Source organism: Rhea americana, unplaced genomic scaffold (assembly GCF_003343005.1).
Source record: "Rhea americana isolate MKP2758 unplaced genomic scaffold, rheAme1 scaffold_271, whole genome shotgun sequence".
Taxonomy (NCBI): domain Eukaryota; kingdom Metazoa; phylum Chordata; class Aves; order Rheiformes; family Rheidae; genus Rhea; species Rhea americana.
Window position 1 is genome coordinate 1,047,989 of NW_028186392.1, and position 20,470 is coordinate 1,068,458.

The 20,470-nt window shown below is 36.1% G+C and overlaps 1 protein-coding gene across 1 annotated transcript in view; it reads right to left on the reverse strand.

Moving 5' to 3' along the window:
- Positions 1–20,470, reverse strand: part of KCNH8 (potassium voltage-gated channel subfamily H member 8) — a gene marked incomplete at its 5' end in the record, with an annotated part of 94,554 nt that overhangs the window by 1,801 nt on the left and 72,283 nt on the right. The window contains 4 exons of the mRNA XM_085308248.1: positions 9,265–9,341; positions 10,394–10,500; positions 14,398–14,753; positions 16,499–16,537. Coding sequence (XP_085164374.1) covers positions 9,265–9,341; positions 10,394–10,500; positions 14,398–14,753; positions 16,499–16,537 — 579 coding nt within the window. The remainder of the gene's footprint in view (positions 1–9,264; positions 9,342–10,393; positions 10,501–14,397; positions 14,754–16,498; positions 16,538–20,470) is intronic.

Sequence of the window (20,470 nt, forward strand, 5' to 3'; positions counted from 1 at the left end):
TTTTTAATAAAGGGAAATGACTCTAGAGGGGCACAAGTGAACTTTGCCTCTGGTGGTAACTAGTCAATTTATTTTAAGTCAAATCACTGTCATTACTATTGAAAGAAACACAGTTTCTCATAGTGATGCTAGTGAGAGTAATCTGTTGAAAATTCATGACTGAACATTGATCTTCAGAAGGATAAGCCACTTGTCAAAAACAGAAAAGGCTAATTCAGACAGAGGCAATTTCTTTGCCCTGAAGTAAGGAGGCCACCAATTATGTGTCCTACAGAAATTAATTTTCATGTAATCAGACATGCAGTGTTTATTTTTCTGACAGGACAATTACAGAAAATCTATTGAGAAGAACACTTCAGGCTKGGTTTGGCTACATTATCATTTTCCATGGGACAAGAAATCCTAAGTTGGAGGGAAAACAGGAGGCTCCATTACAGCGCCTGTAAATCCATTCCATTCCCTGATCTAAGAATTCAAATCCATGATTTGAATTTATTGAATTCATTGATCTAGTACTGCTAAGCACATAGATGAAGCAAATATGTCATTTTCTGGATAATTAAAAAGTTTTCTGGATTTTACAAACTGTTTATCTTCTTGGATTAAAAAGTGGGTTGGTAGGCCTCCAATAATATACTATTAATTTYTATACTCTCGCTAGTTACAACGTATCTATGAGTGTATATATATTACTATATTCTCAAGTACTTACATAGTATATTATTATTGTCAATATCTATAACTATCTCTGTTATACTACGCAGGTATTTATGCTATCCTTTTTACACAGATTCTTGAGCAGGTGTAAATAAGCAGGTGTACCAGGAAACAATTTTGTCAATAATGTTAACAATCTCGCAATGCTTCATGAAGTGCAAAAGAAGAGGAATTAATATCAGAAGAAATTTTAAGGCTATGAAAGAAAAATTCAAAGGAGCAGAGTTTCCTGCTGAGTGAGAGGACTAATTCCTCATGTGCTGATAAGGCAATTCTCTTTTCAGAGGTTCAGTTATTACTGCTGGGCTATACAGCTGCTTGTACAAACGGTTCCCACTGTGCTAAGCCGATAGCTTTAAAACATCCTGTGAGATCCCAGCTATACCAGGAATGCTACCTTAAGTATTCCTGGGCCTTGAAAAAGGTGCTGCAGAATAATGTGCAATGTTTCCTGATATAGAAACCAGGATTTCTGCAGAACTGGCTTGAAATAGTGAGAAAGATTTTCTTTCTTCTGAGGCTGGTCAAAAGCAATGCTCTGTAACCCTTTCAGGAGACTTGGTTATAAAGAAGGAGTATTTTTCAAGAAGTTATTACTATGATTTTTTTTAGGGTATGGATTTTTATAGTAACATTTTATTATGCCTGTYCAAATATAAGTTTTAGTAGTTATATTTTCCATTTCCAAATGGCCTCTAKATTTCAGTGGCAAGAGTATTTTTCTTTACTGCTAGTATTAAACTATTGTGAGGTTTAATCGGTTATTTTGTTGCATGTAGYTTGGTAGGAAATGAGATGATTGTATTTAAGTCTTTCCACAAAAGTGATGAAAAAACTATATAATGTAAGATTATGATGATGATTACTGTTTTGTTTAAACACTATTGGTAAAATTAGCTTCTTTGTTCATTGTATATTCCAGCATTGTTTTCTTTGATGTTACATTTTCTAATAAAAATGCCTCTCTCATCACTGTTCCTGGAGAAATCTGGAATAAAGCCCTCATTTTATRATTAGAAGTCTAATTGAATACTTCTTTGCTATTTTTTCTCTCTGTGGTTTACTAATTTTTGCAATTTACATATCACACTGAGCTCTTCCTGCCATCACTCTCTYTGAGCACCCAAAGAAATGAAGAGGAAAGTTTGCTTCTTGAAAAATGCAAGATGCATTTTGGCAATGCGGTGTTGCTGGCTGGCTCGCACCACACAGGAGATGCAGCTTTTCTGTTCCCTTGCTTAGTGCTTCACTGGTTCTTCTGTTCTAGTGAAGCCTAGAAGACTGTCCARTCAGAATAAGTTGCCTTTTGAGGCTCAAATTAACTCGTTGTTGGTACGCTGCTTTTCAATAAGTGCATTGGTGAATGAGTAAGGTCAAAACTAAGCTAAGACAGACTTTTTGCCAATTATCAGCTTCTTTGTTGCCATCAGTGTTATGGTAACAGACATATATGATATAATGGTACTCTAGGAATGAAGTTAGTTGGAGGGGGTAATAAATTCCAGTGCAACTAATCTGATTTCAGATTAAATGTATAGGATTTATGTAGTGACATGATGGTTCAGTTTCAGCAAAATAACTCCAGAAATCTGGAAGCTCATCAAATCATGTATGAGTACAATAAAAAGTTACTGATTTCTCTGCTGTCTCACTAGCTGGCTCTCAGGTAGTTCCAAGGCAACMAGTCTGGCTGGATAAATTGAGACCTTTAGATTACTGCTATTGATATTAAACAAGTGAGGACGAAATGGAGAAGAATAAAAGACCAGAGAATTTAAACACATTCAAGCCAACAGGATCCTGATGAAATTCTGCCTAGAAAAAGGGGTTCCCAACTGCAGTGCTCATCACAGTTTCTTAGCTCTTCATAGCTTATGTGGGTGTTGTCTTCAGGTTAGGAGAAACAGGACAGTGTCACCATGTCGGTGGTATATAAGAAAGTTTGGAAATTACTGCTTTGACAATTTCAGAAATTATCAGAGACAAACTTTGGCTGACTTTTAGTGACTTTAAGAGCTCATGTTCAGGAAAGACTTAGGTGTCTGGGAAGAAAAAAAATCAATATCTACCGTTGAAAGAAATTGTGAATTATATGTGATCCCAGTGGTGATATCAGGAAAAATTATTAAGCAAACAATTTCTACAAGCACCTAACAAAACAGTTAAAAGAGAACAGACAATATGAACTTATCAAGAATAAATCATGGCAAAACAATACAATTCTCTTCTTTAACTGCATAACTGGCTCTGTAGATAGGAACATGTAGATATATCTTGTCAAAGACTACTGAGAAGTTACCATCCACATGACGTTCTTCCATGCCAGCTACAAAAATATTACCTAAATGTTATCACTGTGAATTGGATGTACATCTGATCGGAATGGTTTATGATCGATGTTTTGCTGTCATTCTGGGAGGACATTTCAAATCAGTCCTTATAGGTGGCTTGTCCTAATCTGTTTTTATTCAATGTTTATATTTAATGGCTAGATGGAGCTCACATTCACTTTTAAATATCAGGAAGATGAAATTCAACAAAGATAAAAGTTAAACATTACATCTGGAAAGAAAATGGCGGAAGTATGAGTATAAATATAAAATGAGGAATAACCGCACATGCTGAGTATTATGGAAAAGAGTCTGGGGAGTTTCAGTAAATCACTTGCTGCATGCATTAATCATGCTCCTAGGATATATCAACAGTAATTTTTTTTAACTGGACACAGGAAGTGGGTTCTAGTCTTTCAAAATCAATTGTGCTGGAGTAGCGTAAGATCACATATTTTGTCTGAGTTTTAAAAGATCTGAACAAATTGGAGACAAAGGAAAACATTGCCAATGAAAAGTCTTAGAAGATATGAACAAAGAAAGACTGAAGGAACTGGGTYTGATGATATGTGCTGCAAAAGCAAGTTTACACCGTAAATTGTTTTTAGAAAGAGCATGAAAATCATTTTTTTCTTATAGCTCTTGAGCAGAGAAAAAGTAGTGGTGAGTTTGCATGCCAACAGAGATTTATGCTTATGTTTAGATAGATGTTATCAAAATCAGACTTTTTTGACATAGGGAGGTTTTGAAAAGCCTCTTAGAATTAACTGGATAGTGGTTATTTCCTACCAAGGTAGCAAGGTAGTAAGTAATACCTCTCTATTCAAAACTTAAATCAGATTATATTGTCTAGTTAATTTTTACACTTCATTGCTTCCTCTCTTSGTTCATTTAAGTGTCTCAGATGCCTTTCCACCAAGTGCATAAGAGCCACCACTGTGTGTAGGCCCTCCTATGCTCTATATATGCCTTCGGTCCTACCAAAAAAAAAAAAAAAAAAAAAAAAAAAAAAAAAAAAAAAGACCAAAAAGCCCCAGTAAGCTTTAGAGCATCATCCATTTTTATCTTATCTTCATCTGTCAACAACCATTAAGCTAACATAAAAAGAAGGAAAAATTAGTTTGAAAGACAACTCTACAATCATCAGATTACAAGAGCAGAGTAGGTGGCAACAGCAACAAATCAAGAGTTGTTAGCAAATGTCAGTATTAAAATGAAAAGACTTTTKTACAAGCATCAATAGACAAAAGGATACATTTGCTTTGTGTTAGTGGTCTAGAATAGCTTTATTTCTTAACACCCAATTCTATTTTTTTCATGACTTTGGGATTTTAGCTATGTAAACGTAGTATAAAATGGGTAAATTCATTATTAATAAATGCCATTAATTTACTTTTTGCCACATTTATCTTGATTCAGGGATGTTTTCTACAGAAATTTGGGCTAGCTTTGTTGCAAAATCATTTTTTCTTATCTGATAATGCAGTTAGGAACTTGTTACAAAGAAAATGTTTTCAATTGCTGTAAGGCAGATGAGTTCTCAAGCTACAAAATGAACTTTCCCCATACATCCCATATGTAAAACTATAAGCCTTATTAACTTATTTAGCAAATTTTACCCAATTTTTTTGGTTGTCACTGATTATAAAATTACAGTGTCCATCCTGTGTATGAATTTTTAGTGTTAAGGAATATACTTTGTTTTAAAATGAACATGCTTTTTCCTCTCAGAAAAATCTGAGGAGACTGATTTTGATTTTTAGCAGCTGGATGCAATATATATTTAAAACATTCTAATTAAAAAATCTGTTTAAGTGTTCTGGAAAATAAGTGATTTTATTTAGGATTGGTCATTTTGTTAGCTGAATCTCTTCAACAAAAAAGTAAAATATCCCTGTGAAAGCATTTTCACTGATCTGAATTAAGTGCCTAATGCTCAGAGTATTTTAAGCACTTGCAGTTAGAAAACTAAAATTAAAAATAGCTGAGTTTTCACTAACTGTTCCAATGTGCTAAACAGAAGGCAATTTCTAGTACAAAACCTGGCCATATTCTTTGTGTTTCGTTTATTTTTCAGTTGAATGGGAGAAATGGTGTATAGGTCTGTGAATATGCTGATCACGATACTGATTTATATGCTATAGTTGTGGGCAGATGTGGTAAAATATGAAACGTGTCCCCCTTCGCCCTCCAAATGCCTAATTTAAGCAATGTCTTATTCTTGGTATGTGCTGTTTATAAATATCAATGCTTATAAATAYAAATCCAAGCTTCCGGATAATGTTTGGACATCTGAGAGCCACACTTGTGCTATCTGCACTCTGGGCTGACCAGACGAGCTGCGGTCTGGAGACCTGATAGCCACATAACCATGCTCTGCTTCTGACTCCAGCGCTTGGCTTTAACTAATACGGCGGTATGGTGTGGCTCAGGAGAGCTGAGTCAAGCACGGAAAGAATACGGGATGTAAGAAGAAAGAAACRTGAGCCAGTCTGCATGCCCTGCTGTAGCTATAGTCTGTATATCTGAACATAAGAATCATGTCTCTGTATATTTGAATGAAGAACTACATGTTTGTTCACCTACCCTGCAAATTATGAGAGAAAGAGAATGATTAAAATTTGGGTATTTTCACATTTTTAACTCGGCTACACTGTAAATAATCTAGATTTAGTTGTTGCCCATTGAGTCAAAGTGGAAGTATTTCCATGCTCTTTTCATATAAGTAGCACTGAAATGATACATAACTAAATGTGCRGTAGGATACAAACAGTGACACAGGTAGGCAGTGCCCTAATCTAAACCTTTGGCCCTTTGACTGTCTTGGAAAATTAAGAATTGTTTTTACTAGACTCCAGAGTTTATTTCAGGGGTTATGTATGATTGTATCAGAGAAATATTGCCTTTGAAATATGAAAAAAAAAAAGCTGAATGTTTACATACACTCATCTGACCAGTCTTCAGAGAAACAAATGGCAGAACTTCAGCAAGTGGCTATAGCTCCCCAATAGAAAGATGTATGCTCATAAGATAGAAAACTTTCTTAAATTCTCACTCTGTCTAATCCTGCTCTGATTTGGAGCAGAACTTTGAATCAAGCTTGCTCCAGCTCAGGAAATGTGCCGTGCTGTTGGGTCACTTAATCTTGACTTAATCTTCAGTCACTTAATCTTGAAACTGTTGCTTAATTAATCGCATGTTTATAAGAGTAAGACCCTGAACCATAGCTCTCTCCCCTAGTGCTGAACTCTAATCAAAGTTATTCTCTTTTTTGTTCAGTGCATATTTAGACTAAGTGGAACAGCTTCCACARGGAGATACTGAGTAGTCCCATTCCACTTCACCCTACAATAGCAAACAGGAGTGGAAAGCCCTGGTTGCCTTGGTTCTCATTCAGGCCTAACCTGAGAAGTGAGGTTAGGCGAGGGAACGAAGAAGTTGGGTAACAGCTGAGCAGCCAAAGCATGGAGCTGTACAACARGAATTTAGGGCATGTTGAAGTTTCACTTTGCATAAGAAAGAGGCTGTGCTGGCTTTGGTGCCAGCTTCAGGGGAAGCATTGTATCTGAGGATCTTTACAGGAAATACGTGCCTGTTTTTCCTGAAGTTAATACCCAATGAACTTTGAGAAGTGCAATCAAGGCTGAAACCACTTCTCAGTGAACTGTCTTTTGTCAATGCCATTCTTAGGCATCTGAACTTCCCTTTGGATTATGTAGTGAATGGCATACAAAATGTGGCCAAGAACTCCAGTGCTTTTCTAAGATGGATGTAGCTTTTGTAGATTTAGCTGTGGGGAGACTCTTTCCTTTCCTTTGCTAACAAAAGACTGTACACAATGTCTAAAGGGAAAGACATGTCTGTCTCCCCCAACAAGCTGCTGAAAGAGTTTTAAGCTAACTAGTGAACTGTTGTAATGCAATTGCCTTTCTTGAAAGCAGTTATTTTTCCATTTGATGATTTTTTTTAATTTTATTTATTTTTTATTTCTACTGGAAAGTGTACTAATGATTATGTTTGCTGCTTCTGGCTACTTGTGACCTGTTTTCTCATATTTTCTTTTTCAAAGGAAACTGCATGTCTTGACAGAGAAGTTCAATTTCTAGGTCTGCTAGTATTTTAACTACTATTAGCAGTCTGCTATAGTGTCAAAGGCGGCTAGTCATAGGTTTATTTGGATAGTAGCAAATCATCAGTTTTAAACTCCTGAGGGGGGCATATTTGAGTACATGGATATATTACCATATAGAAGATGCATCTAAGGATGCATCTTTTTCAATGTAAATTTTGATCCATGGGAGGACTTGGAGGATACTCATCTGCCTCTTTGGGAGTGGATCCCTAAATGTTGYCTCATGAGTCTAAATCCACACCAGCTAGGATAGTCCCTTATGCTTCTTTTATGTCCCAGTCCAGTTTTGTTTCATATTTTATGTCTATGTACTGTCATATTGACTTGAGATCGCTCACATATATAAAAATGTGTTTAAATTCATCAGGGTATAGATGACTTTGCACATTATCAATGAAAAATAGCAACAGGGCTATCAGTATGGAGTAAAATGATCTTATAGATACTATGAGCTTRTGTAGGTGTTGCTTTAGGTTCTTTAGATTAGGCTTGATGCTTTTTCCACWGGGTTTTCTACAGTTATTTGTGCAGCTTCCTTATGAAGGAAGCCTCCTTCCTTTCTCTGCTCTAACAGTAAGTACTGTCAGAGTCCTCAAATTTCAAATATTTGTTATCATTACAATGCTATTTTCTCTCATCTCCTCGTATCATCATTAATGTTACTTTATCACTAAACAAGCTAGGTGTAAACCAATACAGGTGTTGCCAAAAGATATCTAAACTCACTAAGACTTACTGTTTGACTTCAAGTTCTAAGCAGTGAGCATCCTGCTTTTGCWCAGACCCCAGTCTGTCCATAGTGGGCAAATGAACCGTGTCCGGCACACAAACTCAGGTGTGTAAACAACTTGAGAAGTAGTACTCTTTTTAAATCTCCTAGAGATTTTCATCCTCTTACTTGGAAGACTCCTAACATCTGCTGACTAGAAAGAGACTATGTGATCCCACTTTTGTCACACAGCCATGGAAGAAGGAGCTGCTGGTGATCACCTCTTTCTGTATAACAACCTAACGATTCATCTATTTACTGAAAAACTTGTAGATCTATATGTAAGAAGTTCAAATTCATGTCTATCCCAGGAGAGACTGTAGAAGTGTTGGGAAGGRAGTACTTCTTACTTCACCTGAAGTAAGAGGTAAGGGTATTTTCATATAGTAACCTGATTGTTGCATGAAAAACAGACTGCTCTCCCTTCCTCATTCTTGAAAGAGTGCACAATATTCAAAGCAATGAAATGCCTAACTCTAGTACTACGTAGACATTTTTGAGTTCTTTGACCAAGCCTTATAGAAGACTATAATCAACGGACCACAGCACTTTGATCTGAACACTGTAAGACACTACAGTTTGACACATAACTGAATTAATGCATTCRGAGTACCCTAGCCGTGCCTATGGTCTTAGCTCAGGACATGCAAGCTATCTGATCAAGGTACCCTGACCCACAATGAAAGGCTTTTACAATCTTACTACTTCACATATGACAATATAATAATATGTAGATTAAATGTACACAGAATGAGAAGAAAAATAAAACTTAACATTTATGGTAATAAAAGAGATCAGGAAATATGATGCAAGATGTATAGAGGGAAGCATGGCTGAATGATATCAGCCTCTATTTCTCAGGACAAATTTCTTGAGCAGGAAGGGATGAACTCTTGTTTAGCTCTGAGTATGCTCAGGTAATGTGATTTGAAATGTGTGATGTAAATTTGGATGTGCTGGATTGCATTTTTTTTCCAAGTAGATTGTGAAAAGACATGGTGTTGCCCTAATAAATTYGGGAAGGGGGGCTGGAGGAAAGAAATAGAAACGTATCTGGAAGAGATCTTAAATGATACTAGCTATACTAATCTAACTTTAAATCATTTTCTGGCTCTAGTACATGACACRAACTTTTATGTAGCTTTCCTGTAGCAAATAACTCTGGGAAAAAGTTAAAACCCCCAAATTTTCCTGGATTTAAGAACCCTATCCGGTTTTGTAAACTCAAAAACACATTTATTAGACTCAAAAGTTTTCTTAGTTTCTCCTAGCRTTCCTTGAATCACTGTTAATCCCCCCTTCCCCCGTCATCTTACCTCATTGTTAAGCTTACTGATCTGCTGTTTTGTCTCTTCTGCTTTGATAACAAGCACGGCAGCACCAATTTCAGCCTCTGAAAATATTTCAAATGCATGTAAATGAGAGAAGTATAACAACCTGGTTATTTGCTTGGATCAAATGAAAGTAACATCTTGTGTTTACGCTCAGTGCAGAATGTGTAAGAAAGGTGTGAATGAGGTAAGCTATACTGCTCTCTTCCATCTCAAACCGAAAGGACCAAGAATGACAACCCTGGTACCAATGGTGTGACACCTCAACAGTTTTGATGTTTTTTTCTTTTTTTAAATGACATATATAAAAGTAAATTCCTATTATTATTTTTCTGTTTTGCATCAAGAGAAACTGAAGTGTCCTAATGGCCTCTATGATAAAGGTACATAACTGTGAGAACTGTTTGCTCACCGAAGAAGGGAGGTTGGAAACAGTCTGAGTCATACTGGTTACGTCACCTCAGTATTAGTCCAATGTGTTTTCTTTCACTCACTTTTTTTTTTTCTTTATGGCCTCTTGTGTTCTTCTGTGCTGCTATTTCATCAGCCTTTTCAGAGCGCAGGCCATTTAAGGCTGCCTAAAACCTCTTTCTATTTATGCTTTCACTCCCACAAGGACCATGTAAGGAGAAGTGTTTTTCACTTTCTGAAACACATGATGCTCCAAGCTCTCCTTCTCCACCCCAAATAAATATCTTTTTAACAAAACTTGGGAGTCAAGTTTTCATCTGTCTCTTTGTGAACTAGTTTTTCATTTGATATTTGAAATGCCTTGATACTGAGTTTTGCCATGTGTTGAGTATCTTTTATGCATCAGACACATGGCTGATCCCACAGTATCCCTTGTTTAAATATAATGCAGGAAAATACAGAATCCCTTGCAGGCTGTTTGTCATGACTGGCTGCTAGCAGAAAAAGGACAGTTAGCCTATGGACTTTGTTGTATTCTTCTACAGAGGCCAGTGCAAATGGTACTGAAAGCACAGTTACATATTAAATCCATTTATGGCACTTGTGAGAAATTATCCTGCTGAGAATMAAACAAGCAAAGGAAAACAAATAGCAGTTATGAAAGGTGTTTTCTCCATTGAGTAATTTCTCAGACAATACTCACCTCCAATTGTAGGAGATACCCTGGATTCCTGCCTGAGCTGATCAGAGCTGAAGTCAAAGGTTTGGCTTTCCTCATTACGATTTCCATCTTCAATCCCATCAACAATTCTGGAAAAGAAAATTATTTGAAGGGTGATCATAGATGCTTTTAAGTAGTTGCATAAACATCACATTAATAATTATATTCTCAAAATTACTCCTAAAAGGCAAAATTTTAAGCAGTGGTAAATTTAGCACTACACTAAGTTTAGAGAAATATAAGAATCGTTATGTTGATATAATTTCTTGTAAGTCGCTAAAGCTTAAATTTACTGTTGGAGGAAAGAACATGAGGCCAAATATAATTAACTAGAGCTTCAAAACTATCATAACTTTTGCAGTATATACTGGGCCCTTACCAGAACTTATACTGAATATAAACATAGTTTGTTTTTCCTATCTAAAGTAATTTGTTACTGTTCATCTTTCTTCTACACAAACCTAAATACACTTCGCTGTCCTGCTGTGAAATATAAATCTCCCTGCTCATAACAGCCAGGCTCTTAATTTAGGCTTACTGTTTATTTAGGCAAAGCCTAAGCCTGGACTAATAGATTTATCAGTGTGTCTCTGTACGCTACAGTCAGAAGTGTTGTTGCCACACAGCTAACTATTCTTAAATTAGGTTAAAACTAACTCATGCAGCGCAGTTTTGTATGCAGGCCGAATACAGAAATGTATGTCTAGACTTAGCCTGCAATGTCACAGTTGCATTAGTATTGATATCTGATCTAATTAGAAAAGGCATTTTTCAGTTATTTCTACTCATGCATTGCTGCTGACCTCCAATTTGCAGTGTCAAGAAATCTAAAGAAAAACATTGAAGCATAAATCATAAGCGTAGCCATACATACCAAGAAGAGGAAACTGGAATCACACAGAGAAGTTAATACACATTAATAAAATACATTATTATGAATAGGTCTTGTTGTAATTTATTTGAATTAGTACTATAAAGAGAATAATTTGCCTCCCACTGTTTTAAAGTCAGTGGAAATGACTGGGAAAAAAGTTAATTGACAGAAGTGAAGCATCACTTTCTTGTTTTATCCGCACATCAGATTCAGTATTTGTCTTCCATTAGGCAGTGGATTTAAAAACTAATGTGGAAGGGCTAGATCAGACAGTTCTTGGATTTTGTGCTAATACAGTCAATGGTGATTATTTTGTAGTGATGGAAATTAGACTTTCCATCTAATAAGAACAGGATATTCTCAGACAAATCTCCTGACTGGAAATATTTGACTAAAGGAGGAGTAGATAACATAGTTATCTGTGATAAGTTTGGGTTGGGAGATCCATGTAAATTAATGACTCTTGTGCACATACAATATATTCTTGATCCTCTAGCCCTTTGTGCAGGTTTAGGATCTGTGTCTTGTCTCAGTTATCTTGATGTGGGCATGTGAGCTAGGGGTTATTAGACTTCACTCTAACCAGCCTCTGGGAGGAGATGGGACTCAAATGTCATGCTCTGACAACACTGGACTGTACCACTACTTGCAACTGAAAATCTGAATGATTACTTTATTTGGAATTTGCTATGAAGCCTATTTAATGTCATCCGGCCTCACTGCTTCAGAGAGCAAATTTTTAAATCAATATCCATTCTGTAGACATTTCTCACTATTTAAAATGTTAACATTTTAACTGCCTTTAAAGTACACAGGAGAAAACTATTCAGATGTGACTTGGAATTTATAGCAGAAGTGTTTCAAGATACAAACTAAAAAGACACCATATTAACAAAAATAGTTGATTCTGGAGATCCACAAGACAGGGTTCTAGCTGGTAAATATACACTGGGAAAGACAGTTGTTTTTATAAAAATGTGGAGCTATCTAGTTTGGACAATTGAAAATATATGGAGGGACAAAAGTAACTAGTAAATCACATTCCCTTATTCATTAGCTATTGCACAGCCCTGAATTTTCTCCTGAAGATRAAAAACTAAACTCCTAAACAAACAAACAAAAAAAATCAGAAAAGATTAACAAGTGACCTCTCCTATCCAGTAGGTTGGGGCTAGAGTACACTTTTTGGGTACTCCATATGAAGAAGATTATGAATACCTAGAAGTTAGGATGCTGGCTTCTATTCCTTTATCGAAGGACTACTTAAGTATTTTAACCAATCTCCATATATCTGCTCTATTGTCTTTGCTACAGTATACAAGAAATGAATCTGAAGTGCCAATAAAAAGTGCTGGTTGACTTAGTCTAGGAAGCATGCACAATGGAGGAAGTTTCTTGAGAGGACAAAATGTGTTCTCTTGAGAGGGTGAGCAACTCAGCTGCATTGATTGGACATTTCACACCAAACCAATTTCTTGCCATTCTCTTACTTACACCGCTGTCTAGGAGCTCACAAAAGTAAAAATCATAATTAAGGTATTATTTTCTCTTTAAAATTTACCGAAAATAAGTTTAAGACTTAAAAAAAAAAAAAAAAATGTTGCCAGTTTCAGTGTTCTGATTATATAAACTRTATTTTAGTAAATAATATGAAAGCTTTTTGGTTGGAAAGCAAAAGTCTCAAAAACCTGTTTATTAGAAGCCAATATCCCAGCCAATTAAAGGAAATATTTTGCAGTTAAAAACAGAAAGAAGAGATAATAATGTATGTAACAAAACTTGTTCCACATTTGCTTTTGCAGCCTGGAGTGCCAAAGACTGACTGCATATGTTCAGAACTGTAATGAATGAAACTGTGTTTCAACAGAAAATATGAAAGATATCTTTTCCCTGAAATACCCGTTGTTTTGCAAATTGTAATGGCCTTTAGTCATAGCTGACCTGAACCAAATTCATGAGAGACCTACCAAAGAAATGAAGCATTTTCCATTACACCTTTCACTTCTGCTATTGTAGAAGCCAGTTATCCACATATTCTCCCCCTCTCCATAATAACAAAACAAGAATTGGCTTGTTACCTGTTCCTGTTTGAAATATGTCTATACTGATCAAATATGTGATGAAGGAGAAAGATTGCTTTGTACTTTTTCACATGTAACTTTCACCATCACATCCTTAGGGATGGTGCCTTGACAGAGCTAAACAAATATTGGTCAAGCTGTGGCTGCATCGTGTTTGCAATGCCAAGCTGCTGAAACTACTACTGTGCTCCTAGTGAACACAAGAAGTTTTAAAAAATGTAAAATATTTCAAAATATAGAAATCAAAACCTAAACAGAAAGATCAACTACTGCAGTTCCTCGTATGTCAGGGAAGAGATTGTGTTCTCTATAAAGATCTAGTCTCCAAATTCTTGGGTTTTAGCAATCAATGATTATATTGAAGCAACCTGGAATTAAATTATATAAATCACTTTTCTAGCAAAAATTAAAATACCACTATACCACAATAAACCACTACATGATTTTTGTTTATGTCATAATTCACAACAAAACAGATTTTCTGAACTATGTCATTATTTTCTACATGACTTCTGTCATCAGGTTTCCTTTCTCCAATGTAAAAGACCTGAAATGTTTTCTAAAATTACTAGGCAATAGTTTTCCATTAGAGTTCTCTTCTCCAGTAATTTTTGTGTTTGCACAGCTATGCTCTATTATTATCTACTTGCTTTCTAAATTGCTTTCTCTCCAATGGGCTCAGAAAGCTTCACAGTGCTACTGTGGGGATATATATTATTATAGAAGGACAAAATGATGCAGTAGAGCCAGACTATTCAAATAAGTCACACATTTTCATAACTGCTGAATACTTTCCCCTTATACTGGTAGAAATTCATTATCTTGCAATAAAGCCCCAAAGTTATAAAATTCTGCATAGTGTGTGATAGTTCCTGCAATATGAGGACTTTTCCTTCTCTGCAGGATTAATGAAATGTTAACATTTCAAGAAAGTATGAACTAGTAAAGAAAAATAAATATTTTATAGTATTACCACCATTTTTGAGTAAAAGATATATAGTAAGGAAGAAATAACCATTCATAACTATTACCTTGGGCTGAGGTCTGGTGGACCATTGACATTCAGTGCTGAAAGGTGTAAYTTAAGGTTTTTCTCTTTCTTTCTGGAGTAGTAATGGAGTTCAGTTTCATGCTTGGTCCTTGAGGGGTTTGAACTGCAAGCRCGGATGGGCGAGTGAAAGGGCACCGTTCCTGAGGCCAGCTGTTTCAAGTTTCTCCCTAGGTAGCTCTTATTGCTTCCAGCCTTCTTCTGCTGAGAGGAAGTTGTGCTTCTCGTATGGATTGGTGAAAGKGAGCTGCTCTCCTCTTCTGCTTCCTCATCCTCTTCTTCATCTTCCACAATTGATGCAAGTCTCTTGTTAATATTTACATTTCCCTTGAGCTCTGTCTAAAAGAGCGGATAATACATATTAACTTAAAATTCAGAACCTAATACTGCAGGAACATAATTTYTTTTAATGTTCATACTGGAACAAAACCTAATCTATTATAGCTTTCCTTTCCTATTAGAACTAGGGCTCTTTCAAAACTCTGTTATTTATCTCTTCAGTTGTGGATATACACATACATATACACAGAGAAAAACACAAATACATTAAAAAGTCTTCTAGTAACACTGCCAGTGAGCTCACTGCAATATATTTTATTACCAGGAAGGATAGTGCTAGTGCTTACAAGCCATGTGCTTGAATAGCTAAATTTTGCTTTACTGAGGATTATTTCTTCTGAACGTGACACTCAGATTCCAGGTGCACCAAGGGAAAGAACTGAGGCTGACAATTTGCGTAATTTCACATTTTCACACAGAGTGATTTGTAACATGTAAATAACATTTATACCATTTCAGTCTGAGCACAGACGTCCTCTTTGTCTTTCTTACTCATCGTGACTGAAATGTCTGCCGGGACAGTGGGCAGATTTCTCAGCTTACACAAAGTCCCATTAATGCAGTGACAGTGTGACAGTGCCAACTTCGGAACCAAGCCATCAAAAGCAGAGTTGCATCTATTTAAAAAATATGCCCTGTAGCTGTGTGGTATTGTACGCAAGGCAATTTAGAGGACCTAGAAAGGGTTCTATTCATGACGTACTAAGTAAAGCACAGCACTCAGCACATCTTAGCRCATGTACTAAGAAAACAACGTATTGTTTGTTATTTTTCATGGTAACAAAATACATTGGCCGTGAATGTGGAGATATATCACACTTTGGATCAGGCCATAAGTTGAAAAAATCCTGCCTTACTTCTATGGTACAACTTGCTGGACAAGAAATAGACAAAAGGAGGAAGGCACAACTGGTTTCTAAGTCAAATTTACAAACTCTACAAATCTGAGTGAACAGGAGAGCCAAAAGCAATTTTGTTTTTTCAGAAAAGGTTGTTATTTATTTATTTATTTATTTATTTATTTTTCAGGCTATTCCTCTCAATCTTTTAGCTTATTTAAAGAGCGAAGCACTATTAACCGTACATACTAAACCTGCTTTTAGAAGCTTTCACAAACCAATTTCCCAAATTCATGCCAAGCTAAATTGGCTGGGTGAAAATGCAGGTTTGAGGAATTTAKCCAATTGCTCTAAGCTCTTATTGGTGTCTAACTTAATATTTTGTAGCATGAGTTTAATTTTGCTGTGTACTACTGCACATTTTCACTAAGTGAATGCCTTTTTGTTTGTATCCATTCAGTAGACGTAATGAATTAGGTTCTTTCAATCTGAGATATATGAAAAGGTAAGAATTTAAAACAACATCAGAAGACCTGTCTACATAAACAGTAATAGTAGCCTTGTTGTCGACCAAAATACTCAAATGTAGGCCAACATGATGAACAAATTGTACAGGACTTGGCTTTGATGCAGCCTATATTCTACAGAGAACGAGCTTTAGCTATATTCTAAACTTTGGCTTGAGTAAACAGGTATTTAAAAAGCAGGTGCTGTGGCAGGACATCCAAATCTAGCACTGGAAAAAAAAGATCCTAAGTTGTTACTCATATAAAATGGACTATCTACAGGATGCTATTTAAAGACTTATTCTGAAATCACTAGAGTCTCTTGGAGCCTTTCCATCTTTGCTCTGGCCATGCTGTGCACAATGTCRAGCTTGGCATATTTGAAATGTGATTAACATACCTGAGATAGCGTAGATTTGTTTGATAATTTTGATATTACCTGAAAAAAAACAAAACAAAAAGTAACAAATATGTGCATCTGCTCAGCATTGGCTTCCAAGAGCATACAAACATCTAAACCAAAATATTTCTGTTGATATAGGAAAGGAATTTCATGGCACAACCACTGTATTAAATGAAATGGCAACAATGGCAACATAGCATCAATGCTAATGACACTTCTTGGAAATAGATGCTGGCAGAATAAAGGTATATCTGAACAGATTTGATTTTCCTTTCATAAAAAAAATACAGATTTCCTGCAAAAATAACATTTTTTTGTTAGTAAAAAGTTGGATTAAAGCTCCAAATCTGTGAATTGTGTGCCTAGCTTGTGCTGGAAATGGATGGTGATGGATTCCTGCGCAGGAACAGCACGCTGCTTTGCTGCTGCCTCTGTATGGGTTTGGCTCCTGTGCCAGTCTAGTTCTTACATGTACTTAAGTCCCTAAATCTTTACTTTGGGGACTTTTCAAAGACAATGATGTGAGTGAAGCAAGTAGGACCAACGTAAAACCATGGGAGATATGAGCTAAGAGCTATTCAATCTCATGAAATTTTCCCTTCTTGGATTAAACAAAAAACAAAAGGAAAAGGAAAAAAAATCATGTAAGTTTAAAATGGAACTACTCACAGTAAGATCCACAGGAGCTGTTGAATACCGGATGATATGAACGTTCTGTTGTTTATTTAGCTGTCTACATCCTGTCCACAGGCAAGTTTCAGACAGCCCAAGTGCCAAATTTATAAGAAGTTTAGTCCATAAGCTAGAATTTTCAGAAGTGATTTTCAGCTTTTATGTTCCTAAGACTCCCATGTCAAGGTATAAACCACCTAACCCCCTTAAAATTCATTGCATCATCTTATTTATCTCCAAACTCAGGTAGAAGAGGCTGTGCCTTTCTGGAAGTCACTGGGACTTCCAAGTTTTGTAAAAATCTTTGGAACACCTAAATACATGGTATTTAGGTACACACTTAGAAAACATCATTCTGTTCTGTTTTCTTTTTTTCTTTTTTTCTTTTNCGTCACAGACCTTTCAGGGTATCCTGAAAACTGTTTTTCAATTGCACATAAAAATGATGGTATTATTAGAGATATAACATATGAATGTATATTTTACTAATATTTAATTTTGTGTAAGCAGAAATCCTACTCCACATCTACCAAGCCAATAGCAGGTGTATCCATAAATTTAGCAATAACACTCACCAGACTGCCAAGCAGAACAACTGCAATAATTAGGCTGTGTAAATAAAATAACTGCTGTGTTCTTCCTGAGGTTGATAAAATATTAGACAATATTAGTAGAAGAACTAATCTCAGATATTGAAATCTCCCAGCTTGCACTTTCATTTATGCCAGTCGAAGAAACACCGTATCTTTCAAGATCTGGGAATGTACTAAAATACTGAGGTTTTAAAAATTAGAATTAGGCAATACTTGTGGTGCAATTTGCGCATACGTTTAATTTGATTAATCTACATTAGTGCCCAGAATTGTGGGGCCTCAATTTGCTTGGCTTCTAGGCACAGGTGCAGCACAAATGTTAAATAGCAGCATTAATTAAAACTCCAAACCAATCACAAACATAAGATATGAATTTGCTTGCTGGATTCTTTAGAAGGGACTTTTCTCTTGTATTTTTGAACATGGGAAAAGATCTCTCTCCTCATTAGAGTTTTTTTTTTCTCATGAACATATATGTTAATTTTGATTTTACAGCTTAAAAATGGAGGAAAAAAATCATTATACGAGCATCACCTAGAGTGCCGGTACGTTTCCCCAAAGCTGCATTCTTGTGCTTTCTGCTCCAAAATGAGTCCCGGGCAGCACTTCCGACAGCCCACCTCCCTGACCACCAGGACTGCTGCTCTGCCAGGAAGCAGAGTAGCGGCAGCGTCCATCCTCCTCTGCTGTCTTTGCTGGTAGCTGAAGCAGGGAGAATCTGCCTGGAGATGAGATGGGGTCAGTGGCAGCCCAGCTGCGTATTGCCTTAGGACCTCACCAGCCAAAAGGTGGAAGCAAAAAGGATTTTTGAAGGCAGAATGCTTTTTGCAGGGAGGAGAAGGAGGAGCCTTAAGAGGAAGATAGTGTAAGAGAAGGACAGGTAGGAGCAGGGACCAGGTGACTTCAGACACTTTTCCTTAGACTTTCTTCTTTCATTTGCCCAAATTCTTGAAGCCTTTCTGAGTGCGGACAGCTTCAATCTGGGTAGACTGATACATTTGGATGGTCTCTGTGCCTATAAGCCATCTCCTTCATACCATGGAAACCACAGTGAGGAATGCTTTAATTGCTTCTGTATTACTACACTACAACRGCATGTACGACTTGAAACTTTGAACATTGTGTCCTTTGTATATAAAGCTGAGGCCTGAACATTACRGTTTAGCAGTTTAAAAACTAGTAAAAGAAACTATAATTAAACTGTGACCACACAGAGTTCTCAAGAATTAACTGTTCTTAATCTCTTCCAGCCTTCTTACTCTTTCTCGCCTCACAAAAACACCATTCTCAAAGAGAAAAAGCAAAGATATACACAAGAATATGGAAAAAAAAAAAAAAAAGAGCAAGGCCAGTAAAAGTAAAGACTTAAAAAATGCACGTAATTTTATCTCTCTACAGAGGCAATATTGGAGAAAAGAATTATGAGTGGAAATAAGGAATTGTCCTGTTTGCTAAAACTTTTTGTATAGTCCAATAGACTTTTGTAGTCTACTTTAAAATGCTTTTTGTCTTRTATAAAAGGAAAGAGGGTACAAGATGACTAACATTATGGTCTTTTAAAGAGAAGTGCTAGTTTTACAGGTGAGTAGTATGTTAAGCCACAAGGGCAGCAGGAATAAAAACACTGCTATTTTTCCCTATTATGTGTTAGGGAAAAAAAAAATGACTGGCATACATTATGTGAAATGCACATAAAGGGTCTACTTCAATTTTTAATTTCAGCCCTGATGTCTCCTTATATTTTGTAAAATCAACCATTAAAATTATTTTCACAAGATAATAATAGATCAAGTACCAAAAGCAGAATTATATCAACTTCTTTAGTGAACATCACCTCAAATCTATGTTCTTGTCATTGTTTAACATGTTAATAAATAAAGCTAAAAAATTTAGTGATCTTTATCATTGCTTATTACAAGCACAAAAAGGGAATTTTCACACCTGAAAACACTGGCAGTTAGCTATCAGAAGCCAGTAATCTGAAGATTTTTCCAGGACCAAGGGACAGTAGCCTTTAATAGAAGAATTTCTAAGGGAAATTGTAGCCATACCAWGCCATGAACTAAAATTATAAAATGATAAGAGGAGAAAAGTAGAGATACAGCTAAATTTGGAGCTATACCAGAAAATGTTCAGGTAGGTAAATCTGTATTTGTCAGGCTCAAAAGAATGTTTTCAGCTTTTACTGGCTTCATTCCTATTGCTCACTGTTCAGGAGAGATAGAAATATAATTTCACCATTTTGCTTGCAAGACTAGGATCCAAAAATATATGAATAACACTTTGCATCTGAGGGGTCAAAAGGGTAAAATACTGTTTCAGGAAAGGATTTGAAATCAAGCTAGGATATTAATGTTCTTAGCATTTGGAAACAACAACAAAAAAACCTGTTTAGGAGCAATGTCAGTACTGGGGAGGAACAGAACACATGCCATATGTTCTGTTCTTTGCAAACTTACTGCATGGTAATGGAAAAGATATGAGCACATAACAAGGGATTACTGTACTGCTGAAAAGCTTAATGCCTCACACGTGTTCAGCCCTCAGTTTTTCGTAAGCAGGAAGTTTTTCAATGAAATACCACAAATCCTTTAAATCACAGACCACTGACAAAGGAATTCTGAARAGTCTCTTAGATCAAGTACAATTGTAATATAGCTACATTTACTTATTGAGGAGCTTGCCCCCTTAGTTTTACAGATTC